The 22,744-nt window shown below is 35.9% G+C and overlaps 1 protein-coding gene across 1 annotated transcript in view; it reads left to right on the top strand.

Moving 5' to 3' along the window:
- The window catches only part of LOC133338265 (uncharacterized protein DDB_G0283357), a gene marked incomplete at its 5' end in the record, with an annotated part of 84,700 nt that overhangs the window by 37,774 nt on the left and 24,182 nt on the right, over window positions 1–22,744 (top strand). The window contains 7 exon segments of the mRNA XM_061546477.1: window positions 2,007–2,501; window positions 2,991–3,389; window positions 3,452–3,742; window positions 3,853–3,966; window positions 6,644–6,790; window positions 7,214–7,509; window positions 7,755–9,016. Coding sequence (XP_061402461.1) covers window positions 2,007–2,501; window positions 2,991–3,389; window positions 3,452–3,742; window positions 3,853–3,966; window positions 6,644–6,790; window positions 7,214–7,509; window positions 7,755–9,016 — 3,004 coding nt within the window.

The following is a 22,744-nucleotide window of genomic DNA, read 5'->3' on the forward strand; positions in this document are numbered from 1 at the left end:
TGCATATAATAGCACGGGTAGTATCAGCGTCTTGTAGACTGTGAGTTTGGTCTGGCGGGAGGTGGGCTTGCATTAGAGTTGCTTACTCAGACCATAGTAGCATCTGTTGGCCAGCACTATCCTTCTCTGAATTTCAAAACTAATGTCATTCGTTTTATTTATTGCGGTACCAAGGTATATAAAATCTTCGACTACCTCGAAGCCGCAGTTCTCAAGTTCCACAGTTGATCCCAGTCTACTGGACGTCTTGCGCGTTGATACCATCAGCTTGGTCTTCTCGCCGTTTACTGCCAGACCCACTTTGGCAGACTCCTTCTCAATTTGTTCAAAAGTTGGAAGTTAACGCTCTCAATGTTCGACCCATTATGTCGATGTCATCAGCGTAGGCAAGTAACATGTGTTGTTTGGTGTACAGAGTGACATTTCTGTTCACCTTTGCCACTCGTATGACCTTTTCCAGCAGGATGTTATAAAGGTCACACGACAAACTGTTACCTTGTCTGAATCCTCGTTCGGTATTAAAGGGCTCCGAAAGGTCCTTTCCGACTTTAACTGCTGATCTTGTGCCAGTTAAAGTTATTCTGCATAGTCGAATTAATTTTGCAGGAATGCCAAACACAGACATGGCTTTAAACACCTTTGAACGGATAGGACTATCGAATGTGGCTTTATAGTCGACAAATAGGTGGAATGTGTCGATGTGTTTTTGGTGGGTTTTTTTCCAAGATTTGGCGCAGAGTGAAAATCTGGTCAATGGTGGACTTGCCACGTCTAAAGCCGCATTGGTATGGTCCTATAATGACGTTAACCATTGGCTTCAATCGTTCACACAACACGCTGGATAGCACTTTATATGCGATAGGAAGGGACTTATTCCTCTATAGTTGGCACATATCGTCTTGTCTGCTGTTTGTGCACGGAACACAGGATGCTGAGGTTCCAATCATTGGGCATGATTTCCTCTAGCCAAATTGTACTAATCAGCTGGTGCATGCTCCTTACCAGCATATGGCCACCAGTTTTGAATAGTTCGGCTTGTAAACCATCGGTACCTGCTGCTTTATTATTCTTCAGCTGATTGATTGCTATTCTGACTTCATCTTAGCTAGGTGGTATACACTATACACCGTCATCTATTATTGGTTTCGGGTGTATCCTCTTCATCCCTACTATTTGATACCAGAAGTTTTTCAAAATACTCCTTCCAGATCCTCAGCACGCTGTCGGTATCTGTCACCAGGTTTCCATCTTCATCTCTACAGGAGGATGTGTCTGCACCAAATCCTTCGGTTTACCGTTATATCGGGAAGTTCTAACAATGTATGTGCAAAATATCAGAGCTGTAACTTATGTATTGCGAGCTCTATCGTGATCTCAACAGACGGACATGAGTAAATCGACAGAGAATTTATTGTTTTCGCAACACTGTATCATTTAGGAAACGATTGTAAACTCTATAACAGAACGAAACAAATCGCCTAGGTAATTACTCAATTACAAACACATAACATTTCTTCATTTTTCATACCGATCATTTTCCGATTTTCTTTGCAATATTTTGCGTTTTTCCCGCATTCGTTCGGCTAGTGGTTACGAAAAGACGAAAAAAAATAAAATTGATCATATGTAGATCGTTAAGGTGGAGCGAATCTGTATGTTGTTGTTTAAACATAGGAGGTCCATATGTCTGGATGATGTTGTAACTTCACACACACCCAGAAATGAAGACTGGGTGTGTGTGTGTGTACGTGTGTTTTTTCGTTTGCATGTAACTAACTACCTTTAATTTAGATTTATGATTAAACAATTTATATTTATGGCAATGTAATTGATCAATTTTTATTGGTGGCCATGTAACCCCTCATCAGTTATGTCGTCATTGGCAGACGAATACTCTGCTGGTGGTGGTTATCTAGTAAATGGCGTGTCTTCTTTCTCACCATCATCCATCTCATTTTTGTGATTTTTTTCGTATTCTTATTCTTATCCATATTTTTTGTTTACAGCACCTACGAAAGCCCCTATCGATCCACATACAGTATACCAACTAGTCTGGGCATTAATCCCTATCACCATCAGCCATCATCATCAGCACAGCATACAATGCCGCATAGTCAAAGTAATTACAATAACAATGGTGGCAACAACAACAACAATTCCATGCAAGCACCTGATTCTCCGCGTAGTACTCGTAGTGCACCCTGGCCAAGGACTCAACAGCGTTCGTTATTTGGCAACAAGCCATCAAGTCCACGTTCGGTGAGATCGGCCAGCATCACAGGTGGTGGTGGAGGAGGAGGTGGTGGCGGAAGTCTCGGCCACAACGGTAGTAGTCACCATCATCATCAACATTCACATCATACGCATTCACGTTCATCGCAACGTGATCACGTATCCTCGACAGCATCGACAACGCATAATCATCAACAGCAGCAGCAACAGCGATATCGATCTAGTTCAGTGGAGAGTCATTCCTCAAATGATTCACGTTCAACGCGAAGGTAATTGAATTTGTCAGAATAATGAATATTAAATATATTTTTCTTGCTAGTGATAGGTCAGGAAAAACGTATATAAATAATAAATGGGAGATATTATACAAGGAATTTATTGGCGAGGTGATGGAATTTTTCGTCAAGCAAGGTGGTTTTAGTGATTTTTGCGGACCAGGAAGCTTGAATTAATTATAGCATTTAACCACATAGTGATATATACAATAACAGTATATGGCACTTGGAAAAAAATCTAACAAAATCTACGTCTTATATGGAGCTTGAAAAAATATTTTTAATAAATCCAAGATTGATAATATTTTTAATAAATTGAGCTTGAAAAATATTTTTAATAAATCCACGCCTTATATGGAGCTTGAGAAATATTTTCAATAAATACACCCCTTATATAGTCCTTGAAAAATTATTCTTAATAATTATTCCTAGAAAAAATATTCTTAATAAAATTTCATTATATTCCTTTGTTTTTCCCCGCAGACACAAACATCGTCACCGCCGAACATCCGACAACGAAAGTGAATTATCACGTGGTTCTGGCCGTTCCGGACGTTCACATCATCGTAAACATCGACGGTCACGTCATCGACGTGACTCAGGCGGTTCCGATCATGAAAGTACCCGGGGTCGTAGTTATTCCGGCCACCGATCATCAACAGCACGTAGTGCTAGTGCTATTGGTTCACATTCCGAGCTAGTCGATTCGAGTACACAATGGCGTGAAGCTCAACGGCGTCAGCAAGAAGCTAGTCTAGGCCAAAGTTCGGTGCAACAGGCATCTGTGTCCAAGAGCAGTATGGTTGCTCGCAGTCTACACAGCAATGACTCACATTCGGATACACATTCACATCACAAGTCGAGGAGGCACAAAAAGAATAAGTAAAATGAAGACACCAGTATTTTAAAACAGATTTAAAATATTTCAAAATTCTCCTTTTTAGATCCCCCTCCGATTCGCGGAATCGCATATGGAACAGTGAATTGGCCAAACATTTACAATTTGATTTAGTCGATACAGCTGGCATGACTGAAGATCAGTTACGCGAAATCCCCTACACCGTGGTGGAGACAACCTCGAAACGTTCCAATTCCAATATACGCATACACAAGAGTAATAGCAAGAATAGTGTGGGAGGTAAAAGTACCGGTTCGGGTAATACCATTACAAATGGTAGTGGTGGTGGTGGTTCGATAAGTGGCCATGGTAAAAATCGTGTCGATCGCATAAGAGGGTAAGTATTTGTTTGTGGTTATGGTTTGTAATGCTTCAAAGGCCTTCGGGTCTTTGGTGTTTTTTTTTTTTTCATTGTATTATGTTATTATCGTATTGTGTATACCGTAGCTTATGTTACCAAAATTCTAATCCCAATGATAGTAATGGTGCCAAAAATGGTTCAATACGTTCCGCCAGTACAATATCGTCAAGGGAATGTGATCGTAATAGCGGTTTAGTGAGGTGAGTAAATTTCTTTCTTATCGTTTCTAGAGGGAGATATTTTGTACTAGAAGAAGGTGCTCTTCTGTAGCCAGAGGAGTTCTATAAATAAAAAACCACCACCACACTGTGGTACAGGGTATTATGTCTTTGTATATGTTTGTAACAGGCAAAAGGAAACGAGATAGACAAATGGTCCCTTTTGATAATATGCACAGAATCACTTTCTGTCCGTCCATGTATTTTTGTGAACAAAGTACAGGTCGAATATATTGGATGAACTTTGGCATAGGTGACTTATTTGGCCCAAGGACAAACCCTATAGAAATTAGGAAAAATCGGTTCAGATTTACATATAGCTCTCATATATATTTTCGTCCGATTTAATGTAAATAGTGTACCATTGTCCCTATATATATCTCTATTTGCACGAAATTTGGCACAGCGTAATGAATTAGGTCTAGAATGATGTGTGTTAAGTTTCCTGAAAATCGGTTTAGATTTAGATATAGCTCCCATATATATATTCGTCCGATTTAATGCAAACGGTGCACCAAAGTCCCTTAATATATTTCGATTTTGCACATAAGATCCTTCGAAAAATATTCCTAATAAATCAATGTCTTTTGAAGCCCTTGAACAAATATTCTCAAATTATTTCCATGCCTCATGAGCCCCTTGAAAAAATATTCTCAATTAATCCCTATGCCTTATGAGCCCCTCGAAAAAATATTTTGAATAAATCCACTTTATGAAGCCCTTGAAATATATTCTGAATAAATTCACGCCTAAGTAGTCCTAGAAAAAATAATCTGAATAAATCCTCGCCTATAATAGTCTTAGAAAAAATATTCCTCATAAATGCACGCCGTACGAGGTACTTGTAAAAATATAGTTAATAAATCGACGACTTATGAGGTTCTGCTAATAATATATTTAATAAGTCCACGCATTATGAAGTCCTTGGAAAAATATTGATAGTATATCCACGGCTTATGAGGTCTTAGAAGTCCTTGAAAAAATATTGATAGTATATCCGCGGTTTATGAGGTCTTAGAAGTCCTTAAAAAAATATTGATAGTATATCCACGGCATATGAGGTCTTAGAAGTCCTTAAAAAATATTGTTTCATAAATCCACGCCTCATGAGGTCTTAGAAGTCCTTGAAAAATATTGTTTCATAAATCCACGCCTCAGTTGGCCCTTGAAAAATATTGTTTCATAAATCCAAGCCTCATGCGGTCTTAGAAGTCCTTGAAAAATATTGTTTCATAAATCCACGCATCATAAGGTCTTAGAAGGCCTTGAAAAATATTGTTTCATAATTTCGCGCCTCATGAGGTCCTTGGAAAATATTGTTTCATAAATCTACGCCTTATGAGGTCCTTGAAAAATATTGTTTCAAAAATCCACACCTTATGAGGTCCTTGAAAAATGTTGTTTCATAAATCCACGCCTTATGAGGTCCTTGAAAAATATTGCTTCAAAAATCCACGCTATATGAGGTCCTTGAAAAATGTTGTTTCATAAATCCACGCCTTATGAGGTCCTTGAAAAATATTGCTTCAAAAATCCACGCTATATGAGGTCCTTAAAAATATTGTTTCAAAAATCCCCGCTATATGAGGTCCTTGAAAAATATTGTTTCATAAATCCACGCCTCATGAGATCTTAGAAGTCCTTGAAAAAATATTGTTAATCACGCCTCATGAGATCTTAGAAGTCCTTGAAAAAAATGTTGTTAATAAATACACGCCTCATGAGGTCTTGGAAGTCATTAAAATATATTTAATAAATCCCCGCCTCATGACGTCTTAGAAGTCATTGAAAAAAATAATGTTTAATAAATCCACGCCTTATGAGGTCCTTGAAAAACATTATTTAATAAATCCACGCCTCAGTTGGCCCTTGAAAAACATTATTTAATAAATCCATACCTTATGAAGTCCTTGAAAAATGTTGTTTCATAAATCTACGTCTTATGAGGTCCTTGAAAAATATTGTTTCATAAATCTACGCCTTATGAGGTCCTTGAAAAATGTTGTTTCATAAATCTACACCTTATGAGGTCCTTGAAAAATATTGTTTCATAAATCCACGCCTTATGAGGTCCTTGGAAAATATTGTTTCATAAATCCACACCTTATGATGTCCTTGAAAAATATTGTTTCCTAAATTCACGCGTTTTGAGGTCCTTGAAAATATTGTTTCTTACATCCACGCCTTATGAGGTCCTTGAAAATGTTGTTTCATAAATCCACGCCTTATAAAGTTCTTGAAAAATATTGTTTCATAAATCCACACCTTATGATGTCCTCAAAAAAATTGTTTCAAAAACCCACGCTTTACATTGTCCTTGAAAAAATATTTATTAATAAATCAACGCCTTATATTGTCCTTGACAAACTATTCTGCAAAAATCAGGCCTAATATAATATTTGAAAACAAATATTATTTATATATCCACACCTTATGAGGTCTTTGTAAAAATATTATTTATAAATACACGCCTTATGAGGTTCTTGAAAAAATAGTATTTATAAATCCGCGCCTTATGAGGTCCTTGAAAAATATTTTCAATAAATTCAAGCCTTTTGTAGTTATCTTAAAATCGCACCACTTTCGTTGTTGAAAAAATTGATTTATTCTATTCTATTCAACACCTTTTACCATATCCTAATATTTCATTTTATTGCAGAATGATGTCCAGCATGAGTATGGGTGATTTCATATCACCGACTGGTTCTAATCTCAGTCCCATGGAGAATTCAGCATTACGTGTATCACACGAACATACCGATTCTGGGTTGGGAGCCGATCAGGATTATGCTTATTCATCTGAAAGGTATGAATTGATTTTTCTAATTTGTATTTGCCATTTCTACTAATAAACTAAAATAACCACAACACTATAAGCTAACTATTTAAAAGCAGAAATGTGCAATTTTTGCCCCCAACACAAAGCCAAAAATATTTCTACAACCCAGAAAAAACACATAACTAATGTTTGTCCTTTATTACACCTTTTTTTTCTCCATGCCTACCTCCATCCACCGTTCTACCCACTAAAACTATTCATTTTTATGTGTAACGTTTTGACCCTGCATCCCTATGTGGCATATGGTGTTGCTTGGCTGATGACCCCAACCATACATTTACAACATTTGAAATCCAATTTTTCCGCTGTGTTTGTTTTATATACAAACAAAAAAATGTTAACACCGGGAAAACATAAATAAACGACACTCTACACTACCACCCCGTCTAGATCAAGTGATAGTACACGGTATGGTACTAACAAGTCCTCTGGGGCCTCTAGCGGTAGCCATCGTAAATCCTCTATTAATGGAGGTGGTAATTCCCAAGCTTACAATAGCCTTATGCAACAGACTGTGAGTAATCAAAAACATCATCATCAGCAACAACAACAACAGCAGCAGCAACAACAACATCGACAAAACTCATTTTATGGCAATAGACGCCATGACCAAACGCCAAACCAAACCAAGCCAAATTACAGCAAATACCCCAGCACTAACCAACAACAACAGCAGCATCAGTCACATCACCAACATCAATCCGTTAATACATCCTGTGGTGCAGCAGTTAATAGTCATCTAGTAACGGTAAATGATTCCCTATTTTAGAACACAATTTGTTTTTGTTGTTATTTCTTTTTTTAGTTCGTAGTTGTTGCCATAATGCCATTAACACCAAATGTTGTGGAAATGACAACCAACCTCCTCAGCATTACTTTTTGTTTTTGCTTTTAGAAAAAAATAAAAATTAACATTACTCTATATGCCAACCTTTGTTTCATACCTCTCTCTCTCTCTCAAACATACAACACACAAAAACCAAACTCTCAACTAACTAACCAATGAACCATCCCGAAACGCACAATTTCCCAAACTGCATCCTGCAGCCCACAAACCAGACGACTGCATCATCCAAACAACAGCGCGCCGATAAAGAAGGTGGTGGGGCAACTGGTGGCGGCGGTGGCGGCATTGAGAAATCAATGCCCAGCCATCGTCTACTGAATTATACCACATTTGAGAACAATCAATATAAATTCAGTCTGAACAATGCCGCAACAGCAACACGGCCTCTGGCTGGGGGCAGTAACGGTAGTATTAGTGCCAATAGTAGTAACAGTGGTATTGCAAGTCTCGGTGGTGGTGGTGGCGGTGGTTCCCTTACTAATACTCCCCATCATGTTGATCATTTTGTAGAATGGCCAAATACACCGGCTGCCCCCTATTACTATCAGGGACCCTCTTCCGTGGCCGTGCATGCCAAGAAACGTGATGCCAAATCGGATTTGGGGGTACCCACACGACGTCTGTCCGGTCAAGCCATTACCAAGACTCAACTCTTGACGGGTGGCAATAATTATCCGCCGCTCGGCAGTATAGGTTATCCGCTGATAAGTGCTCAATATCCGGGCATTGGTTTCAATTCACGTTTACATCCGGCCAAATCGGATCTATTTTTGGCCTATCCAACATCGGCGGCGGCCCACAATGAATATGAGCCACCATTTATTTATAATTATAAAATGCCGCACATGCCGGAATTTGTTAGGAATACCAACAACAGCAATAATAAGCTACCACCAAACCAATCTTCGTCGTCCTCATCATCCCAGCAGCAGCAACAACAACAATCGTCAAATAATCAACCAACAGCCTATCACATTTCTGGAGCCCAAACAGCTGATCCATTACCTCCGAATTGTTACAAATCGAATGGCAGTAATAATCCCAGTGGTGGTGGCAATCTATATGCTGGAGCTGCCCCAGCCACCGATGTCATGTATTATCAATTCGATAATAGTTGTGTAGCGGGAAATTCATTATCAGGAAAAGCAAATCAAGCTATTGTTCAACAACCAAAAGCATTGATGACTCATGGCAAGGCTGTGTCGGGTATGGCTGGTGGAAATTCGACCGGATCACCAGCTCATAATTTAGTTGGACCTTTAGTGTTCTTGCAACATCCTTCAACGCAACAGCAACAACAAAGTAATAATGCGGGATCTTCACAAAATAACGTCATGCCACAGACTGTGAGTACCACATTTTTGAGAATGACTTGGGCCCAAATAGGGCAGTAATTAGCTGGAATATGCATATATAATTATGTGTCTATGTGCATGATGTTTGTTGTTCGTTGCACGGCGTTTTATTTTCTTACATATTTGTTGCTCGTTCTTTTTTATGTTCTCTAAAAATTTGTTGTGTTAACTGCGTTTCCGTTTTTATTTTCACTTCCAATATATATGTATGTGTGGCATGTTTTAATTTTTTGGCTATTATATTTGTATTTAAATCGGATGTGGACAAATAGATATGGAAGATTTTTAAATTAATATTGTATGAGATCTGTCAATGAGAAAATCCTGTAAGGACAAGGTATATACACGACGTGCTTTCAGAATCTTATAGTAGGGTATAATAAAATATCTACAACCGGAGTTGTCGTCATATGCCTAAACGTGGACCAACATAGTCCATCTTACAATTTACCCTTCGGAAGTAAAACTCATTATAAAGAACGAACATCAAGAAGCATTGGAATGCTTTCGATCAAGTAGACCCTCGCAATATCATTCGAATAGTTCCGTTAGAACTAATTTGAGGTTCCCGTAGAGCTGAATGAATCCTTATTGGTAACCCAGTCCCTATGTCGTCCGACGAACAGGATGCTGTAGCTAACCTCTCTTTGGTAGATCTTTATGTCGAAGACTTCTTAGGAATTGACATGTTTGGTAATTGCTTGTGTTGATGACTCACAAATGCTTCAATGTGAAGGTCATCAACACTAGTATCCACTTTAATGGTCGAATGTTAAAAAAACACTGCCCACCATGGTGTGGGAACCTCCATCATCGCCTGATAAATGATAATTATTGGTGGAGTGAAATACGTGCCTACAATAGTCTATCATACAATTTGACCTTCTGAAGATAGCCTTATTACAACAGGTGAAAACTATGCTACTTCGGAATTCTTTCGATAAGGAAGTCCCTCACAATGTCATTCGGATAATTCCATGAGAACTTTCGGTTCGATGAACTGGTTACAGATGTTAACATTGATATGAAAACTAAGCTATGTCGAGAAGTCGCTTGTCATGTCAATCGGATAGTTTCGTGTGCACTTTTGAATGAATTTGAGGATCCTCTTGTTCTAAAGGAAATCCTTTTTGGTAAACGAGTCCCTATCTCGTTCGATGAACCGTTTGCAGAAGTTAACCGTTCTTCGGTAGATTTTTGTATTGGAGACTTTTCTTTGTATTGGCACGTTTGTTGATTGCTTGTGTTGATAAGTCAGCTATCACTTCAATGGAAATGTCATCAATACTAGCATAAACTTCAATGGTCATTTGCCTCGGAAGTCTCGAAAAGCCACAGCCTTCCATGAAGTTGGAATTTCCATCCTCACCAAAATGCATGTCCTATTCGATCAGGAATTCCTTCCCAGAGGTTGGTCGGAAACCTTTTTTTGACTGAGGCAGAAGCAGCCGGCCCTCATTTGGATCGTGGAGAAGGTTCGAGTGTCTCTTCAGACTCAAGTTTATGCAGTCCCAAACCAGTGGCTCATTAAAATAAGAGGTGGGTTAATTTCGTTTTTGTAGCTGCTTTTCTAGTGGTCGAGACTAAGGGGCGCCAGGACAGTGACACCAACTTCAATCGTAATATTGCTTTTATTCATTAATTTTGTTTTTAGAAGAGTGGAGAGGGTGCTTAGGTAGGGCTGCATAGTAGTTTTTGAGAACAGATTTGAGGTGGACCCAGGGCTCGTATCATGGTAAGGACTTGGACAGTGAGCCTGAATGACTGGCTGAGGCGCTCATGTTTCAACAAGGCTTCGTTCGTATACAGTCGGTCTCCTGATCCTGACTGCAAACCCATCGTAAGGGAGGTCGCATTAGGAACGAGGTGACCTAAGACCTATTAAATGTTTATTTAGGGTCACCAATCCATTTTCATCAATCTTGGGATCGTGGGTACTCGATCATTTTCTCCGAAACTATTGCCAAAAATCCACTATTAGTCCGCGACACTATTGGAGAAGGGTGTTTAGGTAGGGCTGTATAGTAGTTTTTGACAACAGATTTGAGGTGAACCCTGGGCTTGTATCATGGTAAGGACTTGGCCAGTGAGCCGGAATGACTTGGTGACGCGATCAAGTTTCCATAAGACTCCGTTCGTATGCAGTCGGTCTCCTGATCCTGACTGCCCACCCAACGTAGGGGGGGGGGACACATTAGTAAGAAGGTGACCTAATACCTACTAAATGTTTATTTAGGGTCGCCAATCTCTTTTCATCGTTCCTGGAATCTTGGGTACTCGGTCATTTCCTCCGAAAATCTCCCCACAATCCACGACACTATTGGTCACTAGACTAATAATGGTACGCGTTTATGGGAAGATCTGAGAACCCAAGATATTAATATGCATCCGATTCGGTTGAAAAGTTTCTAATACCGAATGTAGACCGATATTGGTAATTTTAAGTAGAAAGATCTAAATATGAAATGAATGTATTTAAGTTGAAAAATATGTCCAAAATTCATAGAAAATTTTGGAGACGATCCCAAATCGTGAACTGATATATCTCATGATCGACCAGCCTGCAAACAAATGACACATTATAGTTGTTTATCTCTTTCCTTCGTATAAACTTGATATAAGAAATAAAATGCTTGCCAATCACCGATGCATGTCCAGATTCCGACTTGGCCCGCCATAATTTAGAATTCCTCAAGGATGTATTTTTTGTCGGAAGGACTGTAATTTGGTATGCCCTGGTTTAGAAGGATAAAAGCTTCTTCAATATAGGTCCACTCCTCATATAAAAGTATTGTGTTATTGTATATATTTTTATGGAACTAACTGCATTTTCGAACCGTTCTTAACATTTGGTGTTCAATGTTCTTAGAGGATAAACTGTTTCTTCAGGAATAGCAGATTTACAATCATGCTATAGATCATGTTTATGCCTTCGTCTATAACAACTTCCTTTGGCCGCCCATATTGTTCAACTGTTTCGGTGCTTACTAAGCATAACAATCTTTAACGATTATCACTCCATCATTGCTAGCCGAAAACCCCACGATTTAAATTCTGAAAGCTGTATCTAAGGCCGGAGAATTTTTAATTCATTTTTTCCTTCTCACATATTTTTTTCAAGAAGCCATACCAGAAGTAATTTTTATGCGCTTGAGAAAACACCTCTTTAACAAAAATAATTTTAGTAGACTTTCAAAATAATGTTAGTAGAATAATATTTGTAATTTGTTTTCCATAAAGCCAAAGTATACATTTTTCATTTACAATCAATCTCATCTTCGAGTAAATGAAATGGATTATGGACTGTTCTCTATATTAGAAAATGTATTCAATTGCGATTTATTAAAATCTTCCATTTGCTATATCATTCCACATCCGGTCATCTTTGATTTTTGTTCTACTAAATACATTGTATATTTGTGTGTGTGTGTCTATGTGTTCGATATGTTATTTTGTGCACTTGACTAAAACTACCATCCGACCAATCAAGTAAGTATGGCCGAGCATAATGTACTCACACCAAAAAAATCCTAATTACCACAAATTGTTGCTGATGTTGAATTATGGTGAGCACGTACCACCCATTTATAGATCTCCGTTTTGGGGATTATTATCATGTTTTTCTTTTTTGTTTGATTATTATTTTGCGATGAAGAAGAAGACGAAGAAAAGTAGGATGCTCCCAGCATGTGATAATAGCTAATAAGTAAGAGAACATAATGGCCAATGTATTCATTTGTCGAAGCATGTTGTGAAATAAATTATTGTCTATAATCATGATTGCCAAAATGTATATTTTTTTGTAATTCAAATTAATTTGTGATTTGGAAAATGTTTTTTTTTATTTAAGTAGGTGCATGATATACACGTCTTTATATGTCGAATAATAATGTATACAAATTTATACTATAACATTGATTGAATTATATTCTTTATTCCATAAATAATAAACCACGCGGCAGAAAACACTGTGCAACACCAAAAATAATTATCGGGAAATTATAAAAAAATGATACAGGCGCTACAAATAGAAGAAAAGAGTATAGGCATTTAAAAGTTTATGTTTGGGTTTCCCAGGTTTTTGACATTTTCTGATTAAATTTCTCGAAATCCTTGCGTTTTACGTACATATGTGTGTAATATTTTTGTCTACTACGTTAACACTCAGTCGACTCTGAAGGGGTATTTTCGGTCCCCTTCTCCAGAAGTTTGTAAGGTCAGAATATTCTACAAAAATGTTCGCCATAAATTTTTACTATATATCTCAGAATAGATCAAAACTCAAAAATTAGCCTAAACGCCAAAAATCTTACAAATATGAAAACTCATTTCGACTAGATGTCGTTTTAGAAAAATGGTATAAAGGCCAAAAATATTCTTCATCAAATTTTAGTATATGTCTTTGAACACGAGAAATCGGTATATCCAATATATAATACCGAAAATTAGGACAAAAAATTATAAAAAAGGCACAGAAATTTTAAATGGTGAAATATTCTACGTCAAATTTCAACATGAGTCCGATACTTTTTTTTTATAAATTTGCATTATAAATATAAATTATAAAACCATTAAGGAAAGTAGTAAAGTCGGCTGAGCCGTCAATATGATAACCTTCACCACTTTGGTTACATTGCAAAACGTCGTGTCAATCCACTATAGGTAAAATGACCGGTTTTTCTGTGTAAAATTGAAAAAATCAAAGTGTCGCTTTTCACGAGTTGTTGTTGTTTTTGTATTAAGAACACTCCAAAATAGAGAGACGTGATATTTATTAGTGTTAAATATGAGGTACCGTTACACAGCTGGCCGTGCAAGTCGCTCAATATAATTTATTCTATAAATATGCTTATATTTCTGTGGTGCTTAGTCAACTTTGAGTGCGTATTATTTCAATTGTGTTTACAATAATTAATTAGTGTAAAATGGAAAATATAGATACAAGTGAACATATTTATATTAAATAAAAACATTTTTATGTTTGCGACACTATACTTGAAAATAACCCTTTAGCCTATGAAGACTTTAAAGAGTTAAAGTAATTTGATATATTGACTTCCAATAAGCTTTTAAAGAAATGACCAAATAAGACCTCTTTGAAATTTTGCACATAAATTAAGTGATAACTAATGAGTTATTTTCAATTTATTTCAAGTTGCAATTTTTTGCGTTTTGCGAGTAATGCCTCTTTTTCTAGGCAACCTCCGTATAAAAAAATCGATCTTTTTGAAATATGACGAGAAGAATGTAACAAACTGAAAAAAGCTGATGCTGTTTTCAAACATTAAGTGAGCAAAATTGATTTCGACAACATTTCGGATGAAAGAGAGAAATATTTAAAGCAAACAGTTCATTTATTTCGCTGAAAATTAGTGCAAAGTTGGTAAAAATGTCACAGAAACATGAATGGTTTTAAAGTCTAAAATCATGAGTGGCTATATTCGGATTTAAATTTTTCCCTAAGAATTGTTCTGAAAAATAGCACCTAATAAAAACTTTGAATTTGGTAAAAGGAAAGAAGCTACTGACCTTTCACCTGAGAAACGTGACACCCCAAGAACCCCAAAAGCCTATTCCACTTTCTGCGAATGAAGCTCTAGCCTTCCTTCTAGAATATAAGTCTTCAAAAGGGTGGTATAATGCAAACGAGTGATTTAAGTTGAAATCGGATAGAACATATATATGAGAGCTATATCTAAATCAGATCCGATTTGAACCAAATTTGGCGGAGACATTTCTGATTTTCGTTATGATCGGGTGTATATTGTGATTTTGGTGTGGTTTAAACGTGAAATCTGATGGAACATATATATGGATGTTATATCTAAATCTGACCCGATCTGAAACAAATTATTCTGTTATAAAAAACATTCAAACTAAATTTTACGATGATGTATTATGTATGTATTTTGTGGGTTTTGAGTTACATAGACGTAAAATCGGATAGAGCATATATATTAGAGCTATATTTAAATCTGATCCGCTTTGAACTAAATTCAACACACTTATATGCAGATTCAAAACAAATCGAACAAACCAAATTTCATTGCCATCCGTTGCGTATTACCGATTTTCTATTTCTTTAACAACAAAATTATGAAAAACTGCAACCTGGCTTGATAATTGCCCTGATTTCTACTAGAAGGCTAATGACATTGGAAGGCTTTAAACGACGTCGCCTTAGGGAATCTGTGTAAGTATTTCGATGTTTGCAAAGCTATGCAATCCTGAAAAGGTTGTTGAAATAGTAAACGTTGGAATGTATTGTTTAAAAAAATCTGTCATGACTGCCATATCGAGCTCACAAAATTCTAGCAATCTTTACGGCGGCGAAGGTGGCGGCAGTATAATGGGTATAGATAACAATGCCTTAGACAACAATCTGTTATCGAAATTTCCCCAATAAAATGACAGCCAGCACAGCATCCATGGCCATTTTGTCGGTCTCACCATCCAAGTGAGCTGCGGGCTCATCGCCAAAGAAAAAAATCCACAAAATCCTCATCGTCGTTAGCATCTCCGCGTCAAATGCGACGACGTCGGGAAATGAATGACTTTTTATTTTCTTTAATTTTACTAGAAAATCTAATTAAAATACTAGATTTTTTAATTAAATGTTGTAAACACAAGTTAAATATTAAATCTGAATGTGGGAAAATGTTTCACATTTGAGCAAACTCGAAATGCAGCACATGGGCGATTATGTCAAATTTCGTGCAAATCGAAAGATTTATAGGGTGCACTATTCACATAAAATGGGACGAAAATATATATGGGAGCTATATCTATATCTGAACCGATTTTCAATAAATTTTAGCACACATCATTTTAGACCTGAATTTGGACATCATGCCAATTTTCTTACAGATTAAAAGAAATATAAGGACTTTGGTGCGCCATGTACATAAAATCGGACTAAAAGATGTATTGGAGCTATATCTACATCTGAACCGATTTTCACGAAACTTTACACACATCATTCTAGACTTTTTCAGTAAGTTATGCCAAATTTCGTGCAAATTGAAAGAAATATAAGCAATTTGGTGCACCATTTATATATAATCGGACGAAAATATATGTGGGAGCTATATCTAAAACTGAACCGAAACTTAGCACAAATGATTCTATACTTAATTCAGTACGCTATGAAAAATCAAAAGAAATATAGGGGCTTTGTTGCACTATGTATATAAAATCGGGCGAAAATATATGTGGCGGCTATATCAAAATCTGAACCGATTTCACCCTTGGGCCAAAAAATTGGTACTCTACTGTACTTTGTTTACAGACGGACGGCGGACATGCATAAATCGACTAAGAAGTTGATTCTATCTATTTTCGGTCCCGTCGTACTGTCATTTGTTTAAAATTATCTTTTTTTTAATAGAAAAAGGTTTTTTTTTGTATTTAATTGCACGTAGAATTTCCGTTCGCCTATCTCACTCTCACTATTTCTGCAACATATTCACTAATGATTATTTATGTTTATTTGTATTACATGAAATATAATTTTTGGACATGAATATATTTTCGCACTATTGTCAGTCCACATCATTATATTATATTTTGTAATATAAATGTGTTACCAAGACTCTCTATCTCTACAAAATTTCACAGATGTTTATTTGACATTAGGGTGGGTTTCCCTAGAATTTTCATACATATAAAATTGATTCCATGAATTATTGCCAACGGAAACATAAGCGTACATACGAACAAAAAACTATAATATTCTTTATAAATATGAATGAAGACAATAATGGCAAAAATAATATATCAAACTGGAAATAACAAACTGTGTATAAGGAATATAATTGCCCAATTCAAAGACTTAGTCTCATATTTTTTGCCTGAGAGGAAGTAATTTCAGCAATGAAATATGATGACTTAAGCTTTTTTTATATTTGTTTATTTGTATTTTAAGCAATTTATGTAACTATATACATATATATGTATGTATGTCTGTGAATAAATATTGCGAGTGAATAAGTATGAATCATGTTATAATAATTGGGATATATTTACTCAGTTTTTGTTATTATTTATTAACATGTTTGCTTTGTAATTGAGTTGGAGAATTTCCTTTTCACAAAGGAAGTAATCATAAATTATGTAAAATATAAAATATGTATATGTGATATGTAATAATATAAAACTAATAGTTGTAATAAATATTTGCAAGAAGAAGAAAATATGGCAATAGTCAGCAAAAAGATTTTTTGGTAGACTAGATTTTTTTTAATTCATTCCATTTTTTGAAAAGAAACAGCTTTTTAGAATTTACTCCATTTGCTAAAAGAGAAAGAAATATCAAGTGTTAAGTTCGGCCGGGCCGAACTTTGGATACTCTATACCATAGATATACTGACAGATACTTGCAATGAAAATATAGGGAATATACCAAAAAGTGGATTATACCGATAATTCTATAAACCGGTTTATGTAAAACATCATGTATACCAAATACAAAATTCAGCAATTTTTAATGGGGATTTTTCCTAAAATCTGGAAACCCCAAAACATGGACTGATATAGATAACGCATGGTAGAGTATAAAATCCTCAAACTACTACAGTTTAGAGGGCAAAGTTATATGAGGCAATGCCTAAAGGGGAACCAATATTGATTACATAGTGTAGAAATTGGCAAATATTTGTGGTTATATGCCTAATTAATGACATATATATGTCAATTTCGAAACCAATATTGCAGTTTTGTAACTCAACTCTTTCCTTCAGTTTCGAGTTTTTTAGCACGATATTCTTTGAAGGTGAAATGATTACAACAGATATCAAAATCGTCTTAGAGCCCTGAATATTTGCAGTAACGACTATCCCCTATACTATCTTAGAAAACGCCTATTTGGGGACAACCCCAACACACAGAACAAATCAGCTCACTATTTTAATAGAAATGAAGGTTATAAATATTCATAGTGTTTGGGAGGGAGAATAATTACCATATACGACTACAATATACCAAATTACAACTCATTTGGTTTAAAAACGGCCCAAGAACCCCAGAATACCGAAAATAGGTGGCACCCTTATATGTAGGCTACCCGAAATAATGGGCCTATGTATATTTATAAATTTTAGTGGAAAGATTTGCTACCCAATAAGAACACAAAGATCGAAGAATGCTTTCAAAACCACCAAAATGCAGAAAATAGGGAACGTTACGAAATCGATTGAAAAACACGGTCAAGAACCCCCATTAGTTGGTACCCTTATATGGGGGCTACACGAAAAAATGGACCTATAGTTATAATTATACCCTACACAACTATGTTGTCAGGGTATTATAGCTTTGTGCAGCCCCAAATGTTTGTAACGCCGCGAAATATTGGTCCTAGACCCACCTTTAAGTATACCGATCGTCATATCTCGACTAGCTGAGTCGATCTAGACATGTGTGTCCGTCCGTCCGTCCGTCCGTCCGTCCGTCCGTCTGTCCATTATAATTTGTAAACACGATACAGGCCACAGTTATGGACCAATCTTCACGAAATTTTGCATGTAGGATGGGTTCTGGCCAATGAAGACCCCTATTGTTTTTGGAAAAGATCAGTTAATATTTAGGGGATGAAATGGACCAAATACTAAATTTTTGTCGGTTTTTCTGGTCGCTCCAGAGGCCGTAATTATGGCCCAAACACCGCGAATTTTTGCATGGAGAAGGGGATCGGGCCAGAGAATAAGCATGCATGTTTTGATAAAGATCGGTCAATATTTAGCGGGTCAAATGGACCCTGACTTTTGTGTGAAAAAATGACAAAATTTGTATTCTATGGCATATATATTTACTCCTGGAGGATGTAGACCCCAGGAGTTGATAGCATATCCAAGAGGAGTGGTTGGCGTTTAAATTGATACCAAATATAGTGATGTATCTACTCAGATGTGGGAGTTACAGTCAAATATTTACAGGTGCTTACGTATTCAGATATTATTTAGTAACCCATTACCACATTAGAGGGAGAAATATCGCGCTGATGGCTTTGAAATTTTTCATGAAGTTCCAGTTATGGTCAAGAACAACGCCTACAATTTTCGGTGATGATCAGATTAAAATTTTGGGATGAAATGGACCGAAAACATAATTTTTTGTGTGTTTTCGGGTAGAGTATAATCCGAAAATCACAACACAACCCACCGTGAAGGTAATCTGGACAAGTAATTAGAAGGACTGTACTGAATATTCGAAAAAAGTAAGGAAGAGGTGTTGTTAACCTCTAATCGGACAAGAGGGGGCAAATATCACGAAATATTACTCCGACTCGGAATAAACATCCTCAGAAAGTTTGAGTTCGTGGTAGTTGTGTAGGGTATCGTATGGTCGGCCCCGTCCGACTATAGAGATTTGCTACCCAATAAGAACTCAAAACACTAAATTACAGCCAATTCGAAAAATGCGATCAAACCCCCCTAAAATACAGAAAATTGGGAGGGGCCGTTATATATGTCATATGACATGTCACATATGTCATATGACATATCACATATGTCATATGACATATCACATATGTCATATGACATATCACATATGTCATATGACATGTCACATATGTCATATGACTGACATATGTGACATGTCATATGACATATCTGATATGTCATATGTGATATGTCATATGTCACATGTCATATCACATATGTGACATGTCATATGACATATGTGACGGGTCATATTACATATGTGACATGTCATATGACATATGTGACATGTCATATGACATATGTGACATGTCATATGACATATGTGACATGTCATATGACATATGTGACATGTCATATGACATATGTGATATGTCATATGACATATGTGACATGTCATATGGCATGTCATGTGACATATGTGACATATGTCATATGACATATGTGACATGTCATATGACATATGTCACATGTCATATGACATGGGGGCTACCAGAAAATGTGGACCTATATTTAATATTTTTAGTGGAGAAATTTTATACCCAATAAGAACCCACTATACCAAATATCAGCGAAATCGGTTGAAAAATGTGCTCAATAACCCCAAAATTCCGAAAACTGGGGTTATACCCTAAAAATAATAAAATATGGGTTATTAAAACTTATTCTTTAAAACATCCATGCCAGCATGGGTCGTTGAAAAAATATTTTTAAAGAAATCCATTAAAAATTTTCTATAAACCAGTAAGGAAAGTAGTAAAGTCGGACTAAGGACTTACTTACATACAAATCCATGCCAGTATGGGTATTTGAAAAAATATTTTTTAATAAATCCACGTCTGTATGAGTCCTTAAAAAATTCACGTCTGTATGGGTCCTTAAAACTTATTCTTTAAGAAATCTGCGCATGTATATGCCCTTTAAAAATGGGTCATTAAAAATATTCTTTAAAAAATCCTCGCTTATATGGATCTCCGAAGAATTTTCTTTAAAAAAATTCACGACGTTATTGGTCCTTAAAACGTATTCTTTAACAAATCAAGCCTCAAATTCAATCAAATCAAACTCACGCCTGTATGCTTCTTTTAGAAACCAAGCCTCACGCCTGTACGCTTCTTTAAAAAATCAAGCCTCAAATTCAATCAAATCAAACTTACGCCTGTGTGGTTCCTTAAAAAATCCACACCTATTTGTGCCCTAGAAAAAATATTCTATATGGGCCTTAGAAAATGTCTTTTAAAATCCACGCCTACTTGGGCCCTAGAAAAAATATTATTTTAAAAATCCACGCCTACTGGGGCCCTAGAAAAAAATATTCTTTTAAAAATCCACGCCTACTTGGGCCCTAGAAAAAAAATATTTTTTTAAAAATCCACGCCTATTTGGACCTAGAAAAAATATTCTTTTAAAAATCTACGCCATTTGGGCCCTAGAAAAATATTCTTTTAAAAATCCACGCCATTTGGGCCCTAGAAAAAATATTCATTTAAAAATCCACGCCGATGTGGGCTCTAGAAAAAATATTTTTTTTAAAAATCCACGTCCATTTGGGCCCTAGAAAAAAATATTCTTTAAAACACCACGCCTATTTGGGCCATAGAAAAAAATATTCTTTTAAAAATCCACGCCTATTTGGACTCTGGAAAAAATATTCTTTTAAAAATCCACGCCTAGTTGGGCCGTAGAAAAAATATTCCTTTAAAAACACCACGCCTGTTTGGGCTCTAGAAAGAATATTCTTTTAAAAATCCACGCCTGTTTGGGCTCTAGAAAAGGTATTCTTTTAAAAATCCACGTCCATTTGGGCTCTAGAAAAAATATTCTTTTAAAAACACCACGCCTATTTGGGCCCTAGAAAAAAATATTATTTTAAAAACACCACGTTCTAGAAAAAATATTCTTTTAAAAACACCACGCCTATTTGGGCCCTAGAAAAAATATTCTTTTAAAAATCCACGCCTATTTGGGCCCTAGAAAAAATATTCTTTTAAAAACACCACGCCTATTTGGTCCCTAGAAAAAATATTCTTTTAAAAATCCACGCTTATTTGGGCTGTAAAAAAATATTCTTTTAAAAACACCACGCCTATTTGGACCCTAGAAAAATATTCTTTTGAAAAATCCACGCCCATTTGTGCTGTAGAAAAAATATTCTTTCAAAAATCCACGCCCATTTGTGCTGTAGAAAAAATATTCTTTTAAAAATCCACGCCCATTTGGGCTCTAGAAAAATATTCTTTTAAAAATCCACGCCCATTTGGGCTCTAGAAAAAATATTCTTTAAAAAATCCACGCCAAGTTGGGCCCTAGAAAAAACATTTTTTTTAAAAATCCACGCCCATTTGGGCTCTAGAAAAAATATTATTTTAAAAATCCACGCCCATTTGGGCTCTAAAAAAATATTATTTTAAAAATCCACGCCGATTTGGGCTCTAGAAAAAATATTCTTTTAAAAATCCACGCCCATTTGGGCTTTGGAAAAAATATTCTTTTAAAAATCCACGCCTAGTTGGGCCCTAGAGAAAATATTCTTTTAAAAATCCACGCCTATTTGGGCTCTAGAAAAAATATTCTTTTAAAAATCCACGTCTCTATGGGTCTGTGAAATAAATATTCTTTAAGTAATCTAAACCATGAAAACCATCAAAAATATTCTTTAAAAAACCAATTTTTGTTTAAATCCACACCTCGTTTAAGCCCAACATACAAAAACTTAAATATAAATCGTAAACTAACTACGAGTGATTGTCCTGTGTTTCTTTACATTTTCAATTTTCAATAAGTAAATCTTGCTTATGGTTACAATAACAACTATAACAACAAATTACAATTGTGGTAACTATTCTCCAGATACAAATAGAGAAAAGACACACTGCCTTCCCCGCCTTCACCCCATAAGAATACTGTGAATAGAAACAAATGAACTGAACTGTAGTGGAATGAAATGAAATGGAAAGAAATATTTAATGTTTTCTTTATGGATGATTTTCATATCTAAAGTGCTTACAAATCATTGGCATAATATTGCCATAAAATAAATTGTAACGAAAATATGAAATGTTGCTGTTGTTGTTGTTGTGATTCCTTTCACAATCTATGTATCGTACATAGCTAGATATACATATATTTTACTTCCTAAAAAGGCAACCAAAACACTAAGGAGTAAAGCTTTCAATTGATTTTTTTTCGAAAAAATATTCTATGATTGTTAAACAAAACAAATATTCCAAACAGCTTTATGGAGTAGAAGAGAAAGGAAAGTGCTCAACTTGGTATTTGGGGG

This window comes from Musca vetustissima, unplaced genomic scaffold, assembly GCF_032173495.1.
Source record: "Musca vetustissima isolate MV318-11 ecotype Yass unplaced genomic scaffold, APGP_CSIRO_Mvet_v1 utg10798, whole genome shotgun sequence".
Classification (NCBI taxonomy): Eukaryota; Metazoa; Arthropoda; class Insecta; order Diptera; family Muscidae; genus Musca; species Musca vetustissima.